The sequence below is a fragment of the Ailuropoda melanoleuca genome, chromosome 6 (assembly GCF_002007445.2).
Source record: "Ailuropoda melanoleuca isolate Jingjing chromosome 6, ASM200744v2, whole genome shotgun sequence".
NCBI classification, from domain to species: Eukaryota; Metazoa; Chordata; class Mammalia; order Carnivora; family Ursidae; genus Ailuropoda; species Ailuropoda melanoleuca.
In genome coordinates, this window is record NC_048223.1 from 1,097,067 (window position 1) to 1,118,506 (window position 21,440).

Sequence of the window (21,440 nt, forward strand, 5' to 3'; positions counted from 1 at the left end):
CTGGCTTATTTCACTTAACACAATGTTTTCACGGTTTATCCATGTTGTAGCATTCGTTCCTCTTGAAGGTTCAGTAATATTCCATTGCATGCATGTATCGTATTTCATTTATCCATCCGTTGATGAAAATTTGGGTTGTTTCTACTTTTTGGCTATTGTGAATAATGCAACGATGAACATGGAAGGACAAGTATTGTTTACATCCCTGCTTTCAATTCTTTTGTGTACATGCCTAGGAATGGAATTGCTCAACCATAGGACAATTGTGTTTTTAATTTTTTGAGGAACGGCTGTAACCAGTTTACATTCCCACCAGTAATGTGCAAGGGTTCCAATTTCTCTACATCCTTGCCAATATTTCATTTCCATTTTTTTATAATAGGCATCTTATTGGGTGTGAAGTTGATCTTATTGTGGTTTTGACTTGTGTTTTCCTGGTGATAAGTGATGTTGAGCATCTTTTCATGTTCTTGCTGGTGATTTGGAAAAATAGCTGTTCAAGTTCTTTTCCCATTGATGAATTGGGTTGTTTGTTTTTGTTTTTGTTGGCGCTGGTTGTTAAAGTCTATGATTTCTTTATATATTCTGCATATTAACCCCTTATCAGATATATGGTTTGCAAATATTTTCTCCCATTCTGTAAGTTTTCTTTTCACTCTCTTGATAGTGTCTTTGATTCACAGAAACTACTCCTGTCCATGTTCAATGACTTCCAGAGCCTCCCAGCCATTCCTCCCTGCTCAGTCTTCCTTTCCTACTGTCCATCCTCCATAAAGCACCCGAAGTAAGCTTTCAAAAATGTTGAGCTTATGCCACACCCCTGCTACAAGTCTCTGCTCAAACATCACCTCCTAAGGGAAGTCTTATTTGCCACCAAGCTACTTGGAAAGGTTAAGTAACTCAATGACACACAACAGGTGAATAGCTGGGCCTGGCTCTTCCCAGGTCTGTGATTCCTGAAGCAGAGATTTAAGTCCCAGTCTACACTGACATCCAGATACAATGACTCTAAAGCTGCATCTCAGCCCAGAAGGCTCTTGCAAATTGTAGATTTGCATTTCAAATTGCTTAAATATGCACCACTTGGATGAGGCCCTTCCAAATCAGTATGTCCAAATCTGAACCTATTGTCTTCCCTGTGTATGAGTTTCCTCCTCTCTGTGAAGAGTATCACTATGCATCCATCAGTCAAGCCCAAAACCTGAGTGCCATCCCTGACTCCGCACTTCACCATTCCCTCCTTCTGTCCTCAAGTACTGCCTCATTATATCCTCAATGTCTCCAACACTTGTCTACTTTTTCCCCACATGAGGGATCCTCTTAAAACACTACTCCTGAATGCTCACATCTTTCAAAGCTTTCCCACTGCTCTGGGATAGAATGCTGACACTTTAACTAGGTCCTGCTGCCCACCTCCCATCTCTCCAAGCCTCATTGTCTCTGTTCTGCCTCATTCTGTCTCTTTTGCCCTGCCCCGTACGCTATGCTCCTGTCATACTTTGTAAAACATGCCTATTCGCTCTTTCCTCTGAGCCTTCCACAGGGTATTCCTCTTTGTCAACACCCACCCTATTCTCCCCACACATATATTTCATCTTTTTTAACTTGACTCTCCTCTAGATAATTTTTAAAAATCACTTTCTTTGGAAAGCCTTTGGGTCCTCTTTCCACCACTTCCCTCAGCCCCAGGAGAACCGCTCCATAACTCCCTGTGCTTATTGCATCGTATTATGTTGACTGGTTCCTAGTCCGTCTTCTCTGAATGGTGTAAAGTCCCTGTGAACAGGAATGGGTCCAGCTTGCTTATGGTTATGCCTTCAGCAAGTAACAAGGCTCCTGGCAAAAAGCAGGTGTCCGATATATTCATCAAATGGGAGAAGAGATGAATGGGATGGCTTTGGCAATCAAATGCCTTTCTGAAATTTAATTTCTTCATTTGTAAAATGGGGAGAATAATGCCAACTTGGTTGCCTTATCACATGAGTTTCAGATAATAAATGAAAGTTACTAAGTACTGGGCTGGTGCTGATATGCAATAAAGAGTAGCTACTGTATTTTTAAACATTTCATAATTTGTTAAAAAGATTTTATTGTAGAACACTTAATAACTCTCAGGGATTGATATGGGCCATCTTAAAATTTTTCACTTCACTTGAAAAAGTGAAACCTCTATATCATGATACCCCATTCATTAATTGAACATCCTTCTATGACGTGCCTGGTACCATCTGCTTCTGTTTGAGTATTTGGCAAATCATAAATAAGAATTACCTCTGAGCACTGGTTAGACTTTTGTTCTTCAATTTTTCCTATGTGAATGCCTGCTTTCTGTTCTGCTTTTAACTCCATTGTTAAACCCTTTTTCTCTTGGCAGTGCTTCAGAGGTATTTTTTAAACAGGGTACTACAAGAATTGGAGGATCTTATAAAAAGCTGGTTTATCGTGAGTACACAGATGCCTCCTTCACAAATCGAAAGAAGAGAGGCCCTGAAGAGGAACATCTTGGCCTCCTGGGTGAGTCCGTGCAGAATATTTATGACTGTTACACTCTCTCTCTTTTTTTTTTAAGATTTTATTTATTTGTTTGAGAGAGAGAGAGAACAAGCAGGAGCTGGGGAAGAGGCAAAGGGAGAAGGAGAAGGAGGTTCCTGCTGAGCAAGGAGCCCGATGTGGGGCTTGATCCCAGGACTCTGGGATCATGACCTGAGCCAAAGGCAGACACTTAACTGACTAAGCCACCCAGGCGCCCTGTACTCCTGTCCTGGGCTACCCAAACTTAGAAAGAATAGAAACTTCAGGACCCTCAGTATGATTTCTACATATAAACTAAGGATGTGGAAGGTCATTCAATAATTAAATGTAGCAGCTAATTACTTTTTCCAGTGTAAATTACCAATAGTAAATCTTCATCATTAAAAACTCTCCTGACTCCAAACGATGATTTTTTTTTCTTCAAGAGGTAAGGAGAATTGTGTATTTATGACTTGGTTTAAGCAGACAACAAAGCTATTAGCCTCTATTCTTAGCTGAAGTTACATTCCTCTAGAAATAAAATCCAGGCTATTAACGAAAAAGGCCGGGTCTGTCTTAGAGCCTTGTGCGCAGCCCAGATACCTGTTCTTTCTCAGGCCCTTAGACAGAATGTAGTGGGTGAGCCCACAGAGTCTGGATTCAGACTATCCGCACTCCTCACCTATTAGCTGTGTGACCTCTGAAAGCACTCAGTTTGCTATGCCTGTTCTCTTTCTGTAAAACGGGAACAATAATAACAATAACAGTCCCGGGGCGCCTGGGTGGCTCAGTTGGTTAAGTGTCCAACTCTTGGTTTCAGCTCACGTCATGATCTCAGGGTTGTGGGATCGAGCTCCACATGGGCGGGGGCAGGAGGTCCGTGCTCAGTGGGGAGTCTGCTTCTCTTTCTTTCTCTCTCTGCTTCCCCACCACATGTTCTCTCTCTCTCTCTCAAATAAATAAATAAATCTTAAAAAAATAACAATAACAGTCCTTACCTCATAAAGATGCTATAAGGATTAAAAGAGTTAATACACATAAACACTCAGAAAAGCACATGGGAAGCTCTCAATAAATATCATTTTATATATTACATAAAATATGTACTATATACCTATGTTTTTATTCTATATTTGGTAACAATATTAATTTTGGTGACAGAAAATCCACAAAATTGTTACTCTTCACATCCAAGACAATTTAATTTACGCTTTTTGGATGGTCAAGTTTTAACTAGCAGCTCTGTGAATCTTGGGAAAAATATCACATATCCGGCGAACAGAAAACTAGGATGAGGAGAGTATAGACATGGGATAGTTTCTTGTCGATGTATAGAGCTGGTAAACTGACTTGGATAAAAATGATAACAAGTTTCCTTAACCTGAAGTTAAATCAAACAGCACTTCTTACCTCTTTCTAGCCTCACCCAATTAAGTTGATAATAAACTTGAAAACAAACAAACAAACTAACTAACAGGTTTTCCATTTGCCATAAATAAGATGTTGCTTCCAGCAGTTTCTGCCAGAGGACAAGCCAAAGAAAATTACTCTTAATGTATTCTGTATGTTGTATACCAAGGAAGACTAACAATGCTCTCTTTGTCTCTAGGTCCTGTCATTTGGGCAGAGGTGGGAGATACCATCAGAGTCACTTTCCATAACAAAGGAGCATATCCGCTCAGTATTGAGCCAATTGGAGTGAGGGTCAGTAAGAACAATGAGGGCACATACTACACCTCACATCACAACCCCTTGAGTGAAGGTGAGTACAACATTCTGTAACCAAACAACATTTAATAACCCACTGTGCTGGTCAGCCAGGGATAACTGCCCTGCAAAAACTGAAGGCAGGAACTTCCGAGGATACCGCTCATCTATCATTCTTAGGCATCATACCAGGAAGCAAGTAAATCTCTTCTCCTTCCATTTCCAACAGGCGTCTGGAATTTTGTCCTGCCTTAATTGGATGATTTTTGAAAATGCTGCAAGTAACTTACTGGGATTATATCAATACATTTCTGGAGTCTTGCTTGGGTGATTTTTAGATTTGAAAAATGTTCTTGCAATTATAAGATTAGATGCTCATTTTAGAATATTTGAAAAATATAAAAAGGTACAGTCGAAAATATTATCTATAGTTCTATAGACAACCACTATTATATTCTTATATAATCCCCTACTCTTCCATCTGTGTACATATAATATACATATTGAATGTAGTTGAGATCATAGTACATAAATACTTGTCATTGTATTTTTGTACTGAGTTTGTTTCCTTAGCATTATAATCATTTTAATGTAACTTTAATGACACAAATATTCCATTTTATGCATGCATTTGGGTATTTGTATACGTCAGGCTGACTGATGAAGAATAGGGCCTTTGCCACCACCTGCAGTGTGACTGTGGGCAAGTTATTCATTCTTTCTGGCCTCAGTTTCCCCAAGAATAAAATCAGGATATTTGAACAGAATCATCTGCAGTTATCTTTTAGTTCTGAAATTATTTTCAGTTCAGTTTTGTTCAATAGAACATGTATGGATTACCCCCTCTTTTCAGGTGTTGTTCTAGCAAGGGAAATATAGAGACAATGCTTGCTTCAGGAAGGTTGCATTCTATCCGTGGGGGAAATACACATAATCTAACATGAAAAGTGCTGGGCACATCATCAGGGGCTGTGAGAGCAGCCCTGTCTTAGTCTGCCCAGACTGCTGTAACGAAATGCCATAGACTGGGCGGCTTATAAACAACAGAAATTTATTACTCACAGTTCGAGACTGGAAGTCCAAGATCAGGGGGCCAGCATGGTTGGATGAGGACCCTTTTCTGGGTCTCAGACTTCTTGCTGTATTCTCATGTGGTAGCAGGGGCTAGGGAGCTCTGTGGGATCTCTCTTGTAAGGGCATTAATCCCATTTAGGGGGGCTCCATTCTCATGGTTTAATCACCCCCCCCCAAAGGCCCCATCTTCTAGGACTATCTCATTGGACATTAGGATTCCAATATGTGAATTTTAGGAGTACACAAACATTCAGACCATAGCAGGCACCAAATCACACCAATTTGGTGTGTTTGAATCACTGGTTAGAAGGAGGCTTCCTGAAGGAAATCACACCCATACGTGACCTGACACAGGAGCACAAGTAGACACCATTCAAGTAGGGTTTCATTCTAATTCGTAATAAGGAACCGAGAAGTGGGTTGTCTTAGACTAAAGCCAGTCTAGTCTACGTGGTGGCTCAAATGACCACATTAGAAAGCATACTTAACTCTCCATGGTGACATTTCTCACAGGTGTGCCTCCTCCTTCAGCTTCACATGTGGCACCCAAACAAACATTCACTTACGAATGGACTGTCCCCAAAGAAGTGGGACCCACTTACAAAGACCCTGTCTGCCTATCTAAGATGTATTATTCTGCTGTGGATCCCACCAAAGATATATTCACTGGGCTTATCGGGCCAATGAAAATATGCAGGAAAGGAAGTTTGCATGCAAATGGGAGACTGGTGAGTCCAATGAGGAAAAATAAAAATGACTTCTCAATCCTTCTGAATTATCATTATTACAAAGAAAATTCTGGGTTTTGACACAGTGAGGATATAACGCATAATGTTTATTACAAATTTTTCTCATGCTCTTAAGAGCTCTATTGTGTAGAGTTTCTCTGGCTAACGTGATTATTTAAATATGAGTGGGAAACAGACTTTCCTTGGAACCCAAGGTCTTTTATGATACATTTAGACTTCCCACACACAAATAAAAAATGATAATTGTTCACTCAACATTCACTAGGGAAAGTATTGCTTAAAGCATTTTTTAGAAAGGAGGAAATGAACATTTGACCAGGAAAGAGAAATACCTAACTCCATCATGTTTTTATCTCTAAGTATTGTAATATGAACATTTAAAAGATAAGGACTCTTTTTTCAAAAATGCCTTCAATACAATTATCATACCTTGGAATCATCATCATAATAATATTAGTATCATCAATTTTTAATCAAATTTTATCATCACATTTCCAATCAATGTTCCCATTTTTCCGGCTGCCTCTTATTGTTTCGTTTGTTGTTTGAAACAGTAGCCAAATAATGACACTCCTTGCAATCAGTTGTTGTGTTTCTCAAGGTTATTTCCTTGCATTTTTCTGTCGCAAGGGTCATTTATTCTATGGAAGTTTCCCATGCCTGGATTTACTGCTCGTATTCCTGTGGTGTCATTCAGCATGTTTCTTCCTCCTTCCCTCAATTTCCTATAATCAGTGGCTAGATCTATAGGTTTGATCAAATTCAGGTTAGATTTTTTTTTTTCAATACTGCTTCATGCGTGGTACTGGGTACTCCATCAGGGAATATATACTATACAGTTGGGGATGTTGTCAGCCACTGAGGACCATTTCCTAGATTGTTAACTAATCAGGGATTGCACAATAGTAACACCCTGACCCCATCATTCTTCTTTATTTATTAGCCAGTATACTTCCATAAACAGAAACTTCCCTTAATGGATTATTTGGTTAGTCTGAGAAAGAAAGAAATGACAAATGCTGATGCTTTCCTTTTGTTTACAAATTTTCAAAGTAATGGTTCTCTAACACACTTCAAAGATTCTTAAGAATTTATTTTCTTGTTAAGTGCTGTTGTGAACTCATGGATTTAAGAAAATTTGGTGTGTTGAATTCATTGACATTATCCCTATTGGTGCCCCCAATATCCTATTTTTTGCCACTGAGGGGATTTGTTCAAGTTGATTCCTTCATTTTTACATGACCTTGGTAGTCTTTGAAGCTTCCTTGATTTTTTTTAGTATAAAAAGCTGTTTTAGGTTCATATTACACACTTTCTGAGCCAGACGTGGAATTAGCCATTTCTCCCAAAATGCCCTAGTTCTTTTCAGTAAGACGTTATTTTTAGAATCACAATCTGGGCACCACAGGCACTCATTTCTATTGGCTTAATCATTGTTTCTAGGCCTTTTCAAAGGGCAGAACTGGAGAATGAAATTTTTTAAGATAGAATTCATCATGAGTTCATACTGAACTATTCAAATTCAGGTCTAAGGATTCTATTCAAATTCAGGTCTAAGGATTCTTATTGTTTTTTACTTAACTTTATTAATCTTACATCTGTATCTCCCTTCAGCTGCACTGAAAAATTTTAGTTCTCAATGATACCAACATAAACATTCACTCAATTCACCCCACAATAAACATACAACAGCCTCAAAATCACAATTACAGCACTACAGCCAACAATATAATTATTGAAAACAATTTAGATTTATTTGCAGCCCTTTTTGTCCTTAGAGTAGATTCCACTGGGGATGTTCAGTCAAATTACAAAGTTAAAGTCACTTGGAATAGTTCCTCTCTGTGTAGTTTTGCTACCCACCAGATACACAAGTTTATTTAATTAATTTTACTTCTATTTCTTTTAGGGATTGCCTTTAAAATTGTAATATTATTTTATAATAATGTAAAATATTTATCTGGTTCCAACATCAAATCTACAAAAAGAGGCATATTCAAAGAAGTCTAGCTCCTATCCTTTCTCCCCTCTCACCCATCCCCTTACTACAGCACCTTTTATTTTTTAGCTTTCGAGTTTATTTTTTTTTCATTATTATTTTTGTCAACTTAATTTTTCAGAACACTTTAAGGGTAGGGGCGCCTGGGTGGCACAACGGTTAAGCGTCTGCCTTCGGCTCAGGGCGTGATCCCGGCGTTATGGAATCGAGCCCCACATCAGGCCTCCTCCTCTATGAGCCTGCTTCTTCCTCTCCCACTCCCCCTGCCTGTGTTCCCTCTCTCACTGGCTGTCTCTATCTCTGTCAAATAAATAAATAAAAATTTTTTTTANTCTCCCACTCCCCCTGCCTGTGTTCCCTCTCTCACTGGCTGTCTCTATCTCTGTCAAATAAATAAATAAAATTTTTTTTTTAAAAAAAGAACACTTTAAGGGTAACAGCAAAATTAAGAAGAAAGTAGAGATTTCCCATATATCCCCTCCCCCTCCCCCACCGCCTTCCCCAATGTCAACATTTCCAACAGAGGGGTGCATGTGTTGCAATTGATGAATCTACATTGACACATTGTTATCATCCAAAGTCCATGGTTTACATTAGAGTTCACTCTTGGTGTTTACATTCTATGGGCGTAGACAAATGTATAATGTAAGTATCCACCATTATGGTATCATATAGAATATTTTCACTGCCCTAAAAATCCCGTGTTCCACCTATTTATCCCTTACTCCCAATCCCCAACACCTGGTAACCACTGGCCTTTTTAATATTTCATAGTTTTGCCTTTTTCCAGAATGTTGTATAGTTAGAATCATACAGTATATAGCCTTTTCAGACTGGTCTCTTTCACTTGGTAATACACATTTAAGTTTCCTCCAAGTCTTTTATTCATGGCTCAATAGTTCATTCCTTTTTAGTGCTGAATCATGTTCCATTGCCTGAAAGTACCAGATTGTTTATCCATTCACCTACTAAAGAACATTTTGGTTACTTCCAAGTTTTGGCAATTATGCGTACAGCTGCCATAAATATTCACGTGCAGGTTTCTGTGTAGACATACGTTTTCAGCTCCTTTGGGTAACTACCAAGGAGCCCGGTTGCTGGACTGTATGATAGAAGTGTATTTCATTTTCTAAGAGAATACCAAACTGTCTTCCAAAATGGCTATACCATTTTGTATTCCCACTAGAAGTGAACAGGAGCTCCTGTTGTTCCACATCTTTGTCACTATCTGGTGTGGTCAGTGTTCCAGATTTTGGTCGTCCCAATAGGTGTGTAGTGGTATCCCACCGTTGTTTTAACGTGCATTTCCCTGATGATAAATGAAGTAGAACATCTTTTCATACGCTTATTTTCCATCTCCGTCTCTTCTTTGGTAACATGTCTGTTAAGGTCTTTGCCTATTGGCTAATTGCGTTGTTTGTTTTCTTAATGTTGAGTTTTAAAAGTTCTTCGATATTTTAGATAAGAGTTCTTTATCAAATGTGTCTTTTGCAAATATTTTCTCCCAGTCTGTGACTTGTCTTCTCACTTCTCTGGACATTATCTTGAATAGAGCATAAACTATAATTTTAAAGAAGTCCAGCTTATTAATTATTTCTTTTATAGGTTGTGTGTTTAGGTGTTATATCTAAAGAGTTACAGCCAAGGTCATCTGGATTTCTCTTATGTTATCATTTAGGAACTTTATTTATTTTACATTTATTTTATTTATTTTTTGTTTGGGTCTGTAATCCATTTTGAGTTAATTTTTATGAAGAATGTAAGATCTGTGTCTATATTCTTTTTTTTTTTTTTTGCATGTAAACATCCAGTTGTTATGTCACCATTTATTGAAAAGACTATCTTTGTTCCACTGTATTGCCTTCGCTCCTTTGGCAGAAATCAGTTGACTAAATTTATGTGAGTCTGCTTCTGGTCTCTCCATTCTTTCCATTGATCTATTGGTCTATTCTTTCACAAATGCCCTAGTGTCTTGATCGCTGTAGTGTTGTAGTAAGTTTTGAAGTTGGGAAGTGTCAGTCTTCCAACCTTGTTTTTCTTCAGTATTATGTTGGCTATTCTGTATAAACTTTAGAATCACCTCTCTGTATAAACTTTAGAATCACTTTGTTTACCTCTCTGTATAAACTTTAGAATCACTTTGTTTACATCCAGAAATAGTTTTCTGGTATTTTTATTGGCATTGCATTAAATCTATAGATCAAATTGGTAAGAACTGACAACTTGGCGGTATTGAGTCTTCCTAGCCATGAACATGGAATTTCTATTTAGGGTAATGTGATGGTGAACAGAAATCCTAGTTCAGATAAAGTGAATGTAATATTTGAGGTGAGATCTAAATTTCAAGAAGGAAGCCTTGCAAAGATCTGGGGGAAAGTGGAGGGAATATAGCTAGTGCCAAAATGTGTAATATTATTTAAAAATTTTTATTTAAAAAATTATTATGTATCTTTTCTCCTTTGACCTGTAAGCACGACCAACTACATTAAGGATTTCCTAATGTTGAACCACTCTTGCACTTCTGGGGAAAAACATTGCTTGAACACTGTGGGCTTTTTTTGTTTGTTTTCAAATTTTTATTTAAATTCTAGTTAGTTAACATACAAGGCAATATTGGTTTCAGGAGTAGAATTCAGTGGTTCATCACTTAAAACAACACTCAGTGCTCATCATAACAAGAGCCCTCCTTAATACCCATCACCCATCTAGCTCACCCCCATCCCCTCCCTCCAGCAGCTCTCAGTTTGTTCTAAAGAGTCTCTTATTGTTTGTTTCCCTCTCTATTTCCCGCCCTCCCATATGTTCATATGTTTTGTTTCTTAAATTCCACATGTGAGGAAGTCATATGGTATTTGTCTTTCTCTGACTGATTTATTTCACTTAGCATAATACACTCTAGCTCCATCCATGTCATTGCAAATGGCAAGATTCCATTCTTTTTAACAGCCGAGTAATATTCTTTATCCATTCATTAGTCAATGGACATTTGGGCTCTTTCCATAGTTTGGCTATCATTGATAATGTTGCTGTAAACATCAGGCTGCATGTACCCGTTTGAATCTGTATTTTTGTATAAATACCTTTGGATAAATACCTTTGGATAAATACCTAGTAGTGCAATTGCTGGGTCATAAGGTAGCTCTATTTTTAACTTTCTGAGGAGCCTCCATACTGTTTTCCAGAGTGGTTGCACTAGTTTGCATTCCCACCAGTACTGTAAGAGGGTTCCCTTTTCTCTGGATCCTCGCCAATACCTGTTGTGTCTTGTGTTGTTGACTTTAGCTATTCTGACAGGTGTGAGGTGATATCTCTTTGTGGTTTTGATCTGTATTTCCCTGATGATGAGTGATTTTGAGCATCTTTTCAAGTGTCTATTAGCCATCTGGATGTCTTCTTTGGAAAAATGTCTATTCATGTTGTCTGCTCATTTCTTAACTGAATTATTTGTTTTTTGGGTGTTGAATTTGATAAGTTCTTTATAGAGTTATTAAATGTGTCATTTGCAAATATCTTTTCCCATTCTGTAGGTTGCCTTTTAGTTTGGTTGACTGTTTCCTTTACTGTGCAGAAACTTTTTATCTTGATGAAGTCCCAATAGTTTACGTTTACTTTCGTTTCCCTTGCCTCCAGCAACGTGTCTAGTAAGAAGTCACTGTAGCTGATGTCAAAGAGGTTGCGGCCTGTGTTCTCCTCTAGGATTTTGATGGTTTCCTGTCTCACATTTAGGTCTTTCAACCATTTTGAATTTATTATTGTGTATGATGTAAGAAAGAGGTCCAGTTTCATTCTTCTACATGTGGCTGTCCAGTTTTTCCAACAGCATTTGTTGAAGAAACTGTGTTTTCTCCATTATATATTCTTTCCTACTTTGCTGAAGATTAGTTGACCGTATAGTTGTGGGTCCATTTATGGGTTTTCTATTCTGTTCCATTGATCTTCGTGTCTGTTTTTATGCAGTACATCTTGATGATTACAGCTTTGTAATAACAGCTTTAAGTCTGGAATTGTGATGCCTCCAGCTTTGCTTTCCTTGATCAGGATTGCTTTGGCTATTTGGGGTCTTTTATGGTTCCATACAAATTTTAAGATTGTTTGTTCTGGCTCTGTGAAAAATGCTGGTGGTATGAGCACTGTGGTTTTTTAAATATTTGGTTTTCCTTAAAATAAAAAGTATTTCGGGGATGTCTGGGTGGCTCAGTTAGCTAAGCGTCCAACTCTTGATTTCTACTCAGGTCATGATATCTGGGTCGTGAGATTGAGACCTGCATCAGGCTCCACAGTGGGAGTGCAGTCTGCTTAATTAAGATTCTCTCCCTCTGCCGCTCCACTCCCCCCACCCCTGTGCACTCTCTCTCTCTAAAAAAATAAAAGTATTTCAGATTCTCAGTTTATATTTTTCTTTTTTTTTTTTTTTAAGATTTTTTATTTATTTATTTATTTGACAGAGATAGAGACAGCCAGCGAGAGAGGGAACACAAGCAGGGGGAGTGGGAGAGGAAGAAGCAGGCTCATAGCAGAGGAGTGATGTGGGGCTCGATCCCACAACGCCGGGATCACTCCCTGAGCCGAAGGCAGACGCCCAACCGCTGTGCCACCCAGGCGCCCCAGATTCTCAGTTTATATGTTTAGTATATTCCATACATTATGCCTTGTTCTCATAGATGTTGTTTACCAAATACTTAGTAATTCACGTTTGCTTCCTCTCTGATCTAAGAGTTATTAGGATCAAATATGATCTTTTTAATTTTATTAACTTTTTGTCCCTTTATTAGTATTTTTTAGTTTTGTTGCATTATGATCAGAAAATATGACCTGTAGACTTTTACTGAAGTTTTCTCTATAAATCAGAATAAAAGTGATTGTAGCAGTCTTCTATTACAGTCCCTAAACATGTGAGAACATATTTTTGTTGTTCTTTGCTAGATACAGAATTTTTGTATCATAATCTTTTTCCCTCAGAAACATAAATGTTACTCCATCTTTTTCTGATATTTATTGTACTAGAGAAGTCCAATGTTTGTGATAACACTTGTTTTTAAAGATTTTATTCATTCATTTGAGAGAGAAAGAGAGCACAAGCAGGGGGAGAGGCAGAAGGAGAGGGAGAAGCAGGCTCCCCGCTGAGCTGGGAGCCTGATATGGGACTGATCCCAGGACCTGGAGATCATGACCTGAGCTGAAGGCAGACACTCAACCATCTGAGCCAGCCTGGCGCCTGTAATAACACTTTAAAATGACTTATTGTAGAAATTTGTCCATGTCTGAAATTCAAAAATTTTACCAGAATATTTTTAAGCATAGATCTCTATGACTACTTTTGCCTTGTTTGCAGACAAGCTTTTGAATCTGAATTTTCTCTTTATGGTGGTAAACGTTTCCATTATTTATTATCATTATGTCTTCCCCTTTTATAATGCCTCTCTTTCTGAAATTGTAACTACGTATATATTTTTCATCTTTGAATCTTTTCTTCTGATTTATGAGAACTTTCTTAAAATTATCTCCATCACAGGGGCATCACCTCGGTGGTACAAGGTTACTTGTAGATTCTTGTTACTTGTTAGATTCTTGGATTCAGCTCAGGTTACTATCTCAGGGTCATGGGATTGAGTCCTGCAACTGGCTCCATGCTCAGGTCAGAGTCTGCTTGAGACTCTCTCTCCCTCTGCCCCTCCCTCCACTCTCTCTCTCTCTCTCTCTCTCTTAAATAAATAAATTTTTTAAAAAAATTATCTCTATCTCTGATTTAGTTTTCTATAGGATCTTTCAGCTCTCTGCTTTAGCTGGATTTTAAAAATTTGATAATCATATTTTTCATCTGAAAAAAAACTATCTCAGAAAAAAGACATGTAATGATCTCTAAAGTTTTCTCTTCTTTGAGGGAGTATCTAGTTTTTATGGGTTCATACGCTTTGCTTCCTTAGACTGATTGCCTTCTTCTGAACTACTGAAACATTTCATAGACCAGATAGCATTTCTGCTTGCTTATTTTTCAGCAGGGACAGGGGGAGAGGAAGTGAGAATGCTTGTCCAGATGACTGGAGATTGTGTGAATTCCTGGCCCCCCTCATTTGGCAGGCTATTTCTTCACTTAAGATGATTCCTCCCTCTATCTGCCTCTCCTGCTCTGCCTTACAGAAATTCTTTAAGTTTTCATGAATAAGTGCAGATGACACTTTCTCTAATTTCTGGCACAGCCACCTACTCCCCCTATTTTAAGTAATTGTTGTTGGTGTGTTCAGTTGGTGTGGGCAGAGCTGGCAGGAAGATGGGGAGAGGAGTCAGAACTTGTAGGTGCAGAGAGAGACTTAGATCATGTTGAACCAAAAGCCTACTACACAGATAGTAATGAAAACTCTGGTAGTCAACTGGACAATTTCGTGAGCCCCATCTACAAAGAGGAATGGAAACCTCTTCTTCCTTTGGTGAGTTTGTGCCCAAATAGTGTTGTGTACATGCAAGTCTTTCTGCTGCACTTGCCCTATCTTCACTTCATTGTTCTTGTTTTGATTTACAGAAAGATGTAGACAAGGAGTTCTATCTGTTTCCCACAGTGTTTGATGAGAATGAAAGTTTACTCCTGGATGATAATATTAGAATGTTCACCACTGCACCGGACCTGGTGAATAAGGAAGATGAAGACTTCCAGGAATCTAATAAGATGCACTGTAAGTACACACCATCTGCCAATATTCTGATTTCAGTACTGCACATGTAATGCCTTTAATGAAACCAAAATGCTAATTGCTTTGCCCATTGATTAATTTTCAACAGATGATTAAATACAACTCTGAGGGTAATATTGATATTTAAGGTATCAGTCCATTATTCTTCAATTCGCTTAATCTAGGATAATAAAACATACAAAATATGTCAATTAAATGCATGGTCCTTAAAATGTAGTCCTTGGATCAGCAGCTTTAGCATGACCCAGGGACTTGTTAGAAATGCAAATTCTTGGGCCCCAACTCCTGCCTACTGAATCAGAAACTTTATGGGTGGGGCCAACCAATCCCTATTCAACAAACCCTCTACGTCATTGTGATATATGTGTCAGTTTGAGAACAACTGGATCAGATGCTTTTCTCATCTGTGGTTTAATAGCTATAGCCTCATTTTATTATTCAAAATGAAGAAAGATATGGTCTCTGTTGTCAATGAACTTCAGTGATTCTCACCCTTGACTACGAATTAGAATTCCCCTGGGAGTTTTATTAAAACTGTTAAAACTGTTTTTTTAAATGCTCGGGGCAACCTCCAGAAATTTTTATTTAATTGAAAGCTAGCATCAGGTTTTCTTTTTCATTCCTAGTGTAATTCTAGAGGTTTAGAGACAGTGAGCTAATTGTTCAGAATGCCCACATTGCTAATGGACTACATGTGAAAATCACTGTAGTAAGAAGAAACAAATGTTAACTTGTGTTATAAACTGATGTTGTTTTAATTGAATCAATATTAGTCACGATCATGATAATATTCCTTTCGAGTGTGCATTTTTACATTTTGGAGAATTCAAGACTATTACTGATTAGTAACAGCAGTGAGAGAAAACTTTCCGCATTCACTCTTCCCTGTTCTTCATGATGAATCAGAGAATTTTCCATCCAGAGCAACAAACACATTCTCAGTCTACAGTGCCAAGGAATAGCTGTTATTATTCACACATTTGGATGCTTGCAAATCTGACTCTTGAGAGAACTAGGAAATGGCTAGCTGGGACGAACAGGGCAGAACGTCAAGAACCCTGCCTGCAGCTCTTCCCCTTCCAGCCAGGGACTGTCCTGGGGCTGCTGGGTGCAACTAGGAGTTGCAGACACACTCCTGATGCATAAAGCGGTGGGGCAGACATGAATGGGTCTTTCAGAAATTAGATCAACAAAGTTGGCGCTGGAAAATATGGGAGGTTTTCATGTAGGAGGACATGAGATAAACCACTTTCAACATGCCATTTCCCAACTTTTACAGCCATGAATGGATTCATGTACGGGAATCAGCCTGGTCTCAACATGTGCCAAGGAGATTCAGTCATGTGGTACTTATTCAGTGCTGGAAACGAGGCTGATGTACATGGGATTTACTTTACAGGAAACACGTATCTGTCAAAAGGAGAAAGAAGAGACACAGCAAACCTCTTCCCTCAAACAAGTGTTACACTCCTCATGGAGCCCGATACTGAAGGTGCATTTTTTTAAAAGTCAAGACAAGTCTCCATTGAATGGATTCATGTCATTTGGGTTTAACATCCTGTGTTGGGTGATAAACTCTTCCCTTCCCCAACTCCCAAATGTGTGCCCTTCCTTCCCTTGAAGAGCACGTCGAGTCACTATTAGCTAAGTGTGTGGCAAATAGGTCCATTTCCTGCCTGTTGAGGGGAGGATAGTGACAAGTGAAGAGTAGACTGTAGTTTCTCCCATTTCCACACTATAGAATCCGCAAGATGCTTTCTTTTTAAGTTATGTTCCTTTTAAAGACAGCTGGCAAATCAGACTAGAAAGGGAATGACTTCCATAACAGCTCTGCAGTTAAACTTTTTGTCCTCTCTGTAGCCTACATGTAGCGTTGGCTTGGCTGCTCGCAGTCGAGGGTCCTATGGTAGAATGATAGCCATGCAACCTCAGAGATATCTGCAGGCCTGGTTCTGAATGAGTAAAACAAACTGAAACAAAAAAGAAAGAACTTTAACCAAAACGTGAAACACACTAACTTGCTTCAGGCTTTATCTGGTTCATCATATGCTACTACGACATAAGACAAGTCCAATGTCACCTCTCCCTTTATTCACTAGATAAGTGTAAACACAACAGTCAACAAAAGACATAAAGTGTCTGCCTTGTGAAGTGGAAATTCTAATGCAGGGAGACAAGAAGCTAGTGGTTGTAAGCACTATAAAGAAAAATAGGGCAGAGTCCATAGTCTCTGAAAAACAAACTGAGGGCTTCAGAGGGGAGGGGGGTGGGGGAATGGGATAGACTGGTGATGGGTAGTAAGGGCGGCACGAATTGCATGGTGCACTGGGTGTTATACGCAACTAATGAATCATCGAACTTTACATCAGAAACCAGGGATGAACTGTATGGTGACTAACATAATATAATAAAAATATTATTATAAAAAAAAAGAAAAGAAAAATAGGGCAGAAAAGGGGGCTGGTGACTGATGGGGGAAGGTGGGTAACAATTCTCTGAGATGGTGATAATTAATGAGAAGCTTGAATAAAGTGAGTACATGAGCTCTGTGGCTATTTTGGGGAGGAGTGTTCCCGGCAGAGGAAACAGCAAGGGCAGAGGCCCTGAGGCAGGCACACGCTTGACCTCTTCTAAGAAGAGCAAAGAAGCCTCTGTGACTGGAGCGGTGAGTGGTGGCTGATGTAATCATCCAGCTGAGCCACGTTTAGGACTTGGGTATTGATTCCGAGTGAGTTGAGGAGCTCAGTTGAAGGTGCTGAGCAAAGCAGTGACACGCTTTCTTATTTACCATTTCAGGGACTTTTGATCTTGAATGCCTGACAACCGATCATTACACAGGAGGCATGAAGCAAAAATACACTGTGAACAAATGCAGGCGGATGTCTGGCAATCCAAGCGTCCACCTGGCAGAGAGGACCTACTACATCGCAGCGGTGGAGGTGGAATGGGACTATTCCCCCAGTAGGGAATGGGAACGGGAGCTGCATCGCTTGCAAGAACAAAAGTAATTCTCCAGACTCTGAGTCCCAATTTGTTTTTTCATTTTTTTCTTTCAGAAAATTAAGAATTATGCTAAATTTTAGAAAAACAAACAGTTGCATTAAACAGTAACATCAGAACAGTAACAAAATGCTTCCCAGCAACCTTTCCTCCTTAATTTCTCCTCTCGCAATTTTCTCACAGGAAAATTTCCATCTATCTCATTTGATTCTTTGTACTCACTCTTTCTTTCTTTTCTGTTGGATTGTCTTCTCATATCCATGTGCCCTTATCTTGCTCTCAATTGCCCAACTTAAACAAAAATTAATGCCTAAATTCAAAGCTAAAGTATTATTTTCCTTATCTACCTTTGCTGCTTATCTTATTTTTCCTCCAGAGATTTCCTTATCAGTTCAGTAATCTGTTCTTTTACATTCTTAAAACTGCTATGTGTGAAGAATATTTTAAATTCTTGAGGGCAGTATAGTAGATATGGTCTCTGTCCTCCAAGAACTTATAGGAAAATATGCTGCAAAACCACCAATAATGTATATGTTACGGAAATGTAAAAAAATAAGTTCATTGTGAATAAATGTAAGGAAAGCATCACTATTGGACCTTTAAAAACTGTACGTAGAGCAGTATCACCAGACACTTCTTGAAGACTTTTCCAACCACTTTGCCCTCCGTCATCTCACATGTCATGCACTAACCTTTCATCGATGTGATTTGAGAGATCGGGATGGACATGTGTTCAGATCTGGGTGTACAGCATCTCTGGTAACCAGTAGCTAAGCAAAGGTTAGCTGGTTAGTTTGATTGCAATGGGGAGTATGATTTGCAATGTACAGGGGTAAAAGGTTATTTCAGGTGGGAAGGGCAGTAAAATAGTCAAAAGGCTACAGGACTTGGGGCACCCGGGTGGCTCAGTTGGTTGAGCAGCTGACTCTTGATTTCAACTCAGGTGATGATCTCAGGTCCAGGGATCAAGCCCCACTTCAAGCTTCATGCTCAGTGGGGAGTCTCTTTGGGATTCTCTCTCTCCCTCTCTCTCTGTCCCTTTCCCCACTTATTCTCTCTCTCTCTCTCTCTAAAATAAATATATAGGGGCGCCTGGGTGGCACAGCAGGTAAGCGTCTGCCTTCGGCTCAGGGCGTGATCCCGGTGTTACGGGATCGAGCCCCACATCAGGCTCCTCCGCTATGAGCCTGCTTCTTCCTCTCCCACTCCCCCTGCTTGTGTTCCCTCTCTCGCTGGCTGTCTCTATCTCTGTCAAATAAATAAATAAAATCTTTTAAAAAAGTAATAAATAAATAAAATAAATACATAAAAATCTTTAAAAAAAAAAAAAGGCTACAGGGGCCATGAGGAGTCAGTGCAAACTTTAGATAAAGGGAGTGGCTGAAAACACTGGGCCATTTCAGCTCTTATAAACCAGAAATACTGCAGTAACCAGGGAACACTTCATTGGTGAAATCTGGGCTCAGAATTTCAGGGCTATAGAGAAACGTTAGAGATCATCTCATCTCACACCTCATTTTGGGGGTGAGGAAACTGAGGGTCCAGCAGGCAATGACCAGCTGAAGGTCATTTTAGTTAGCGGCAGAGTGAGCCCAGGTCTCGGATGGCTCCACTCCCAGCAAGGAGCACTTTCTACCACACCTATCTATTTCTAAAGTCTTATTCTTTCTTGCTGGACTGGGAGAATGCTATTAAAAATTAGCATAAATACTTAAATGAAAACTATATTTTCATTCAAAATTGAAAACTCAACTTCCACTTTCATTAAGACATGTACTAACCTTAGTTGTTTGTGTGTTTTGTTGAAGTGTTTCGAATCCGTTTTTAGATAAGGAAGAGTTTTACATAGGCTCCAAGTACAAGAAAGTTGTGTATCAGCAATACACCGACAGCACGTTCAGAGTTCCTGTGGAGAGAAACGCTGAAGGAGAACATCTGGGAATTCTAGGTACTCTAATCATCGGGTGTGGGGTAGCGATGTGGATTAGATGCAGTGACAGTACGTGTCCGTGGGTTTAATTTCCCAGTTCATAGTCAAAGGTATGCAAATAAAAATTAAGTTATGCAATAAAAATGAGAAGCCTATATTTACTAAAGAATATGACAAAAACATTGCTTATTTTTCTCAGAAACAATGTATTATCCCCTATACTAATGAAATTGTATGTATTTGATGTTCATCAAATTTATGCCTGTCGTTTTGGTGAAGTTCCTAGAAATTATGTTCTAATGAAAATCTTTGCTAAATTCTCCCTGTTATTTCACCCCTCTCCCAGCTCCCAAATCATAGCTATTTGCTTTTAAAATTGCCATCTAGTGATTAACTCCAAGAGAAAAAAATGTACACATAGACAAGGAAATAAAGAAAGGAAAAAATGTTACCATACACAAGGCATGGAAGAAGTTGCTTTCGATTTTTCAGGAATCCTTTTAAAAGAGAATGTCTAAGAACGTGACCAGCAGTGGTCTTGGGAATTTTCTTGAAAATCATCAAGTGCTGGGGACATCACTCCCAATCTCACCGTATTCCCATACTAACAGAATACCCTGGGGCGTGTTATCTTCAGCCCCCGAAAAATAAGACACCCGAAGGAGAATAGCCTCGTTGCTGGGTCACACAAATTCTTAGCAGCAGACAAGATAAGATTGGCTAGAGAAGAAGGTAGAAATGGGAGGGGTGGTCCCACCCACCCTTCCAAATGCCGTTACTGCCCCAAATTCACACTGAGGAAGGCCTGGAAGTCCAAATGCTGAGAAATGAGAGCAAGTGCTGCCCAATGACTCTTGGCCAGGGCAGGGTCATAGCTGACTCACCAGGATTAGGCCATTGCCCTGCAGGGGACTTTCAGGCCAAAAACCTTCTGCAGGACTCTTGATGAGAGATACATCCCTGATTTCCATTTATAGAGACAACCATTACTAGTATTTTTATTCTGAATCCTCTCAGCCCAGGGGTAAATCCAGGAATAGTATAGTATGAAGCCACACAGACTCCTGCCTTCATGCTAAGAAAGTTACCTGATCTTTGCTTCTATTACTGAGTTAGAACTTTTCATCTGATAAGTGTATAAGCCACTCTTCTTTTTTGCTCTTGCCAGGTCCACAGCTTCATGCAGATGTTGGAGACATAGTTAAAATTATCTTTAAAAACATGGCCACAAGACCCTACTCAATACATGCCCATGGAGTGAAAACAGAGAGTTCTACTGTTACTCCAACTTTACCAGGTACTCATGGCCAAGGAGGGGTGGGGAGTGGCATTTTAATAGACTTTACAGGCTTTCCACAAATGACTGGTATCAGAGAGGTAGTCTTAAGGAAGTGAAGAAAGAGGTGGTTAAGACAGCGTGCAGAGGGGTGCCTGGGTGGCTCAGTCTGTTGAGTCTGCCTTCAGCTGTGGTCATGATCTCAGGGTCCGGGGATCAAGCCCCCATGTCGGGCTCCCTGCTCAGTGGGGAGTCTGCTTCACCCTCTCTCTTTGCCTCTCAGCCCCCTCCCCACCTTGTGCTCTCTCTCTTTCACTGTCTCAAATAAATAAATAAAATCTTAAAAAATAAAAAAATTAAAGAAAAAGAGGGCATGCAGGGAGGTGTATCGGCATGTATGTCTCCATGCCCATACGAGGAATGGAAAGGGAGAGAGAGAGAGAAAGAGAGAGGGAGATCCACTGGAAAGCTTCAAGGAAAACATCTGCAAGTACTGGACACCTACAAA

The 21,440-nt window shown here is 39.3% G+C and overlaps 1 protein-coding gene across 1 annotated transcript in view; it reads left to right on the forward strand.

Annotated features, from left to right (window-relative positions):
• LOC100472453 (ceruloplasmin) overlaps positions 1-21,440 on the forward strand; it is a 61,250-nt gene that overhangs the window by 23,198 nt on the left and 16,612 nt on the right. The window contains exons 7-14 of the mRNA XM_034661847.1: positions 2,375-2,514; positions 4,121-4,273; positions 5,806-6,020; positions 14,558-14,708; positions 16,006-16,218; positions 17,523-17,730; positions 19,535-19,674; positions 20,825-20,953. Coding sequence (XP_034517738.1) covers positions 2,375-2,514; positions 4,121-4,273; positions 5,806-6,020; positions 14,558-14,708; positions 16,006-16,218; positions 17,523-17,730; positions 19,535-19,674; positions 20,825-20,953 — 1,349 coding nt within the window. The remainder of the gene's footprint in view (positions 1-2,374; positions 2,515-4,120; positions 4,274-5,805; positions 6,021-14,557; positions 14,709-16,005; positions 16,219-17,522; positions 17,731-19,534; positions 19,675-20,824; positions 20,954-21,440) is intronic.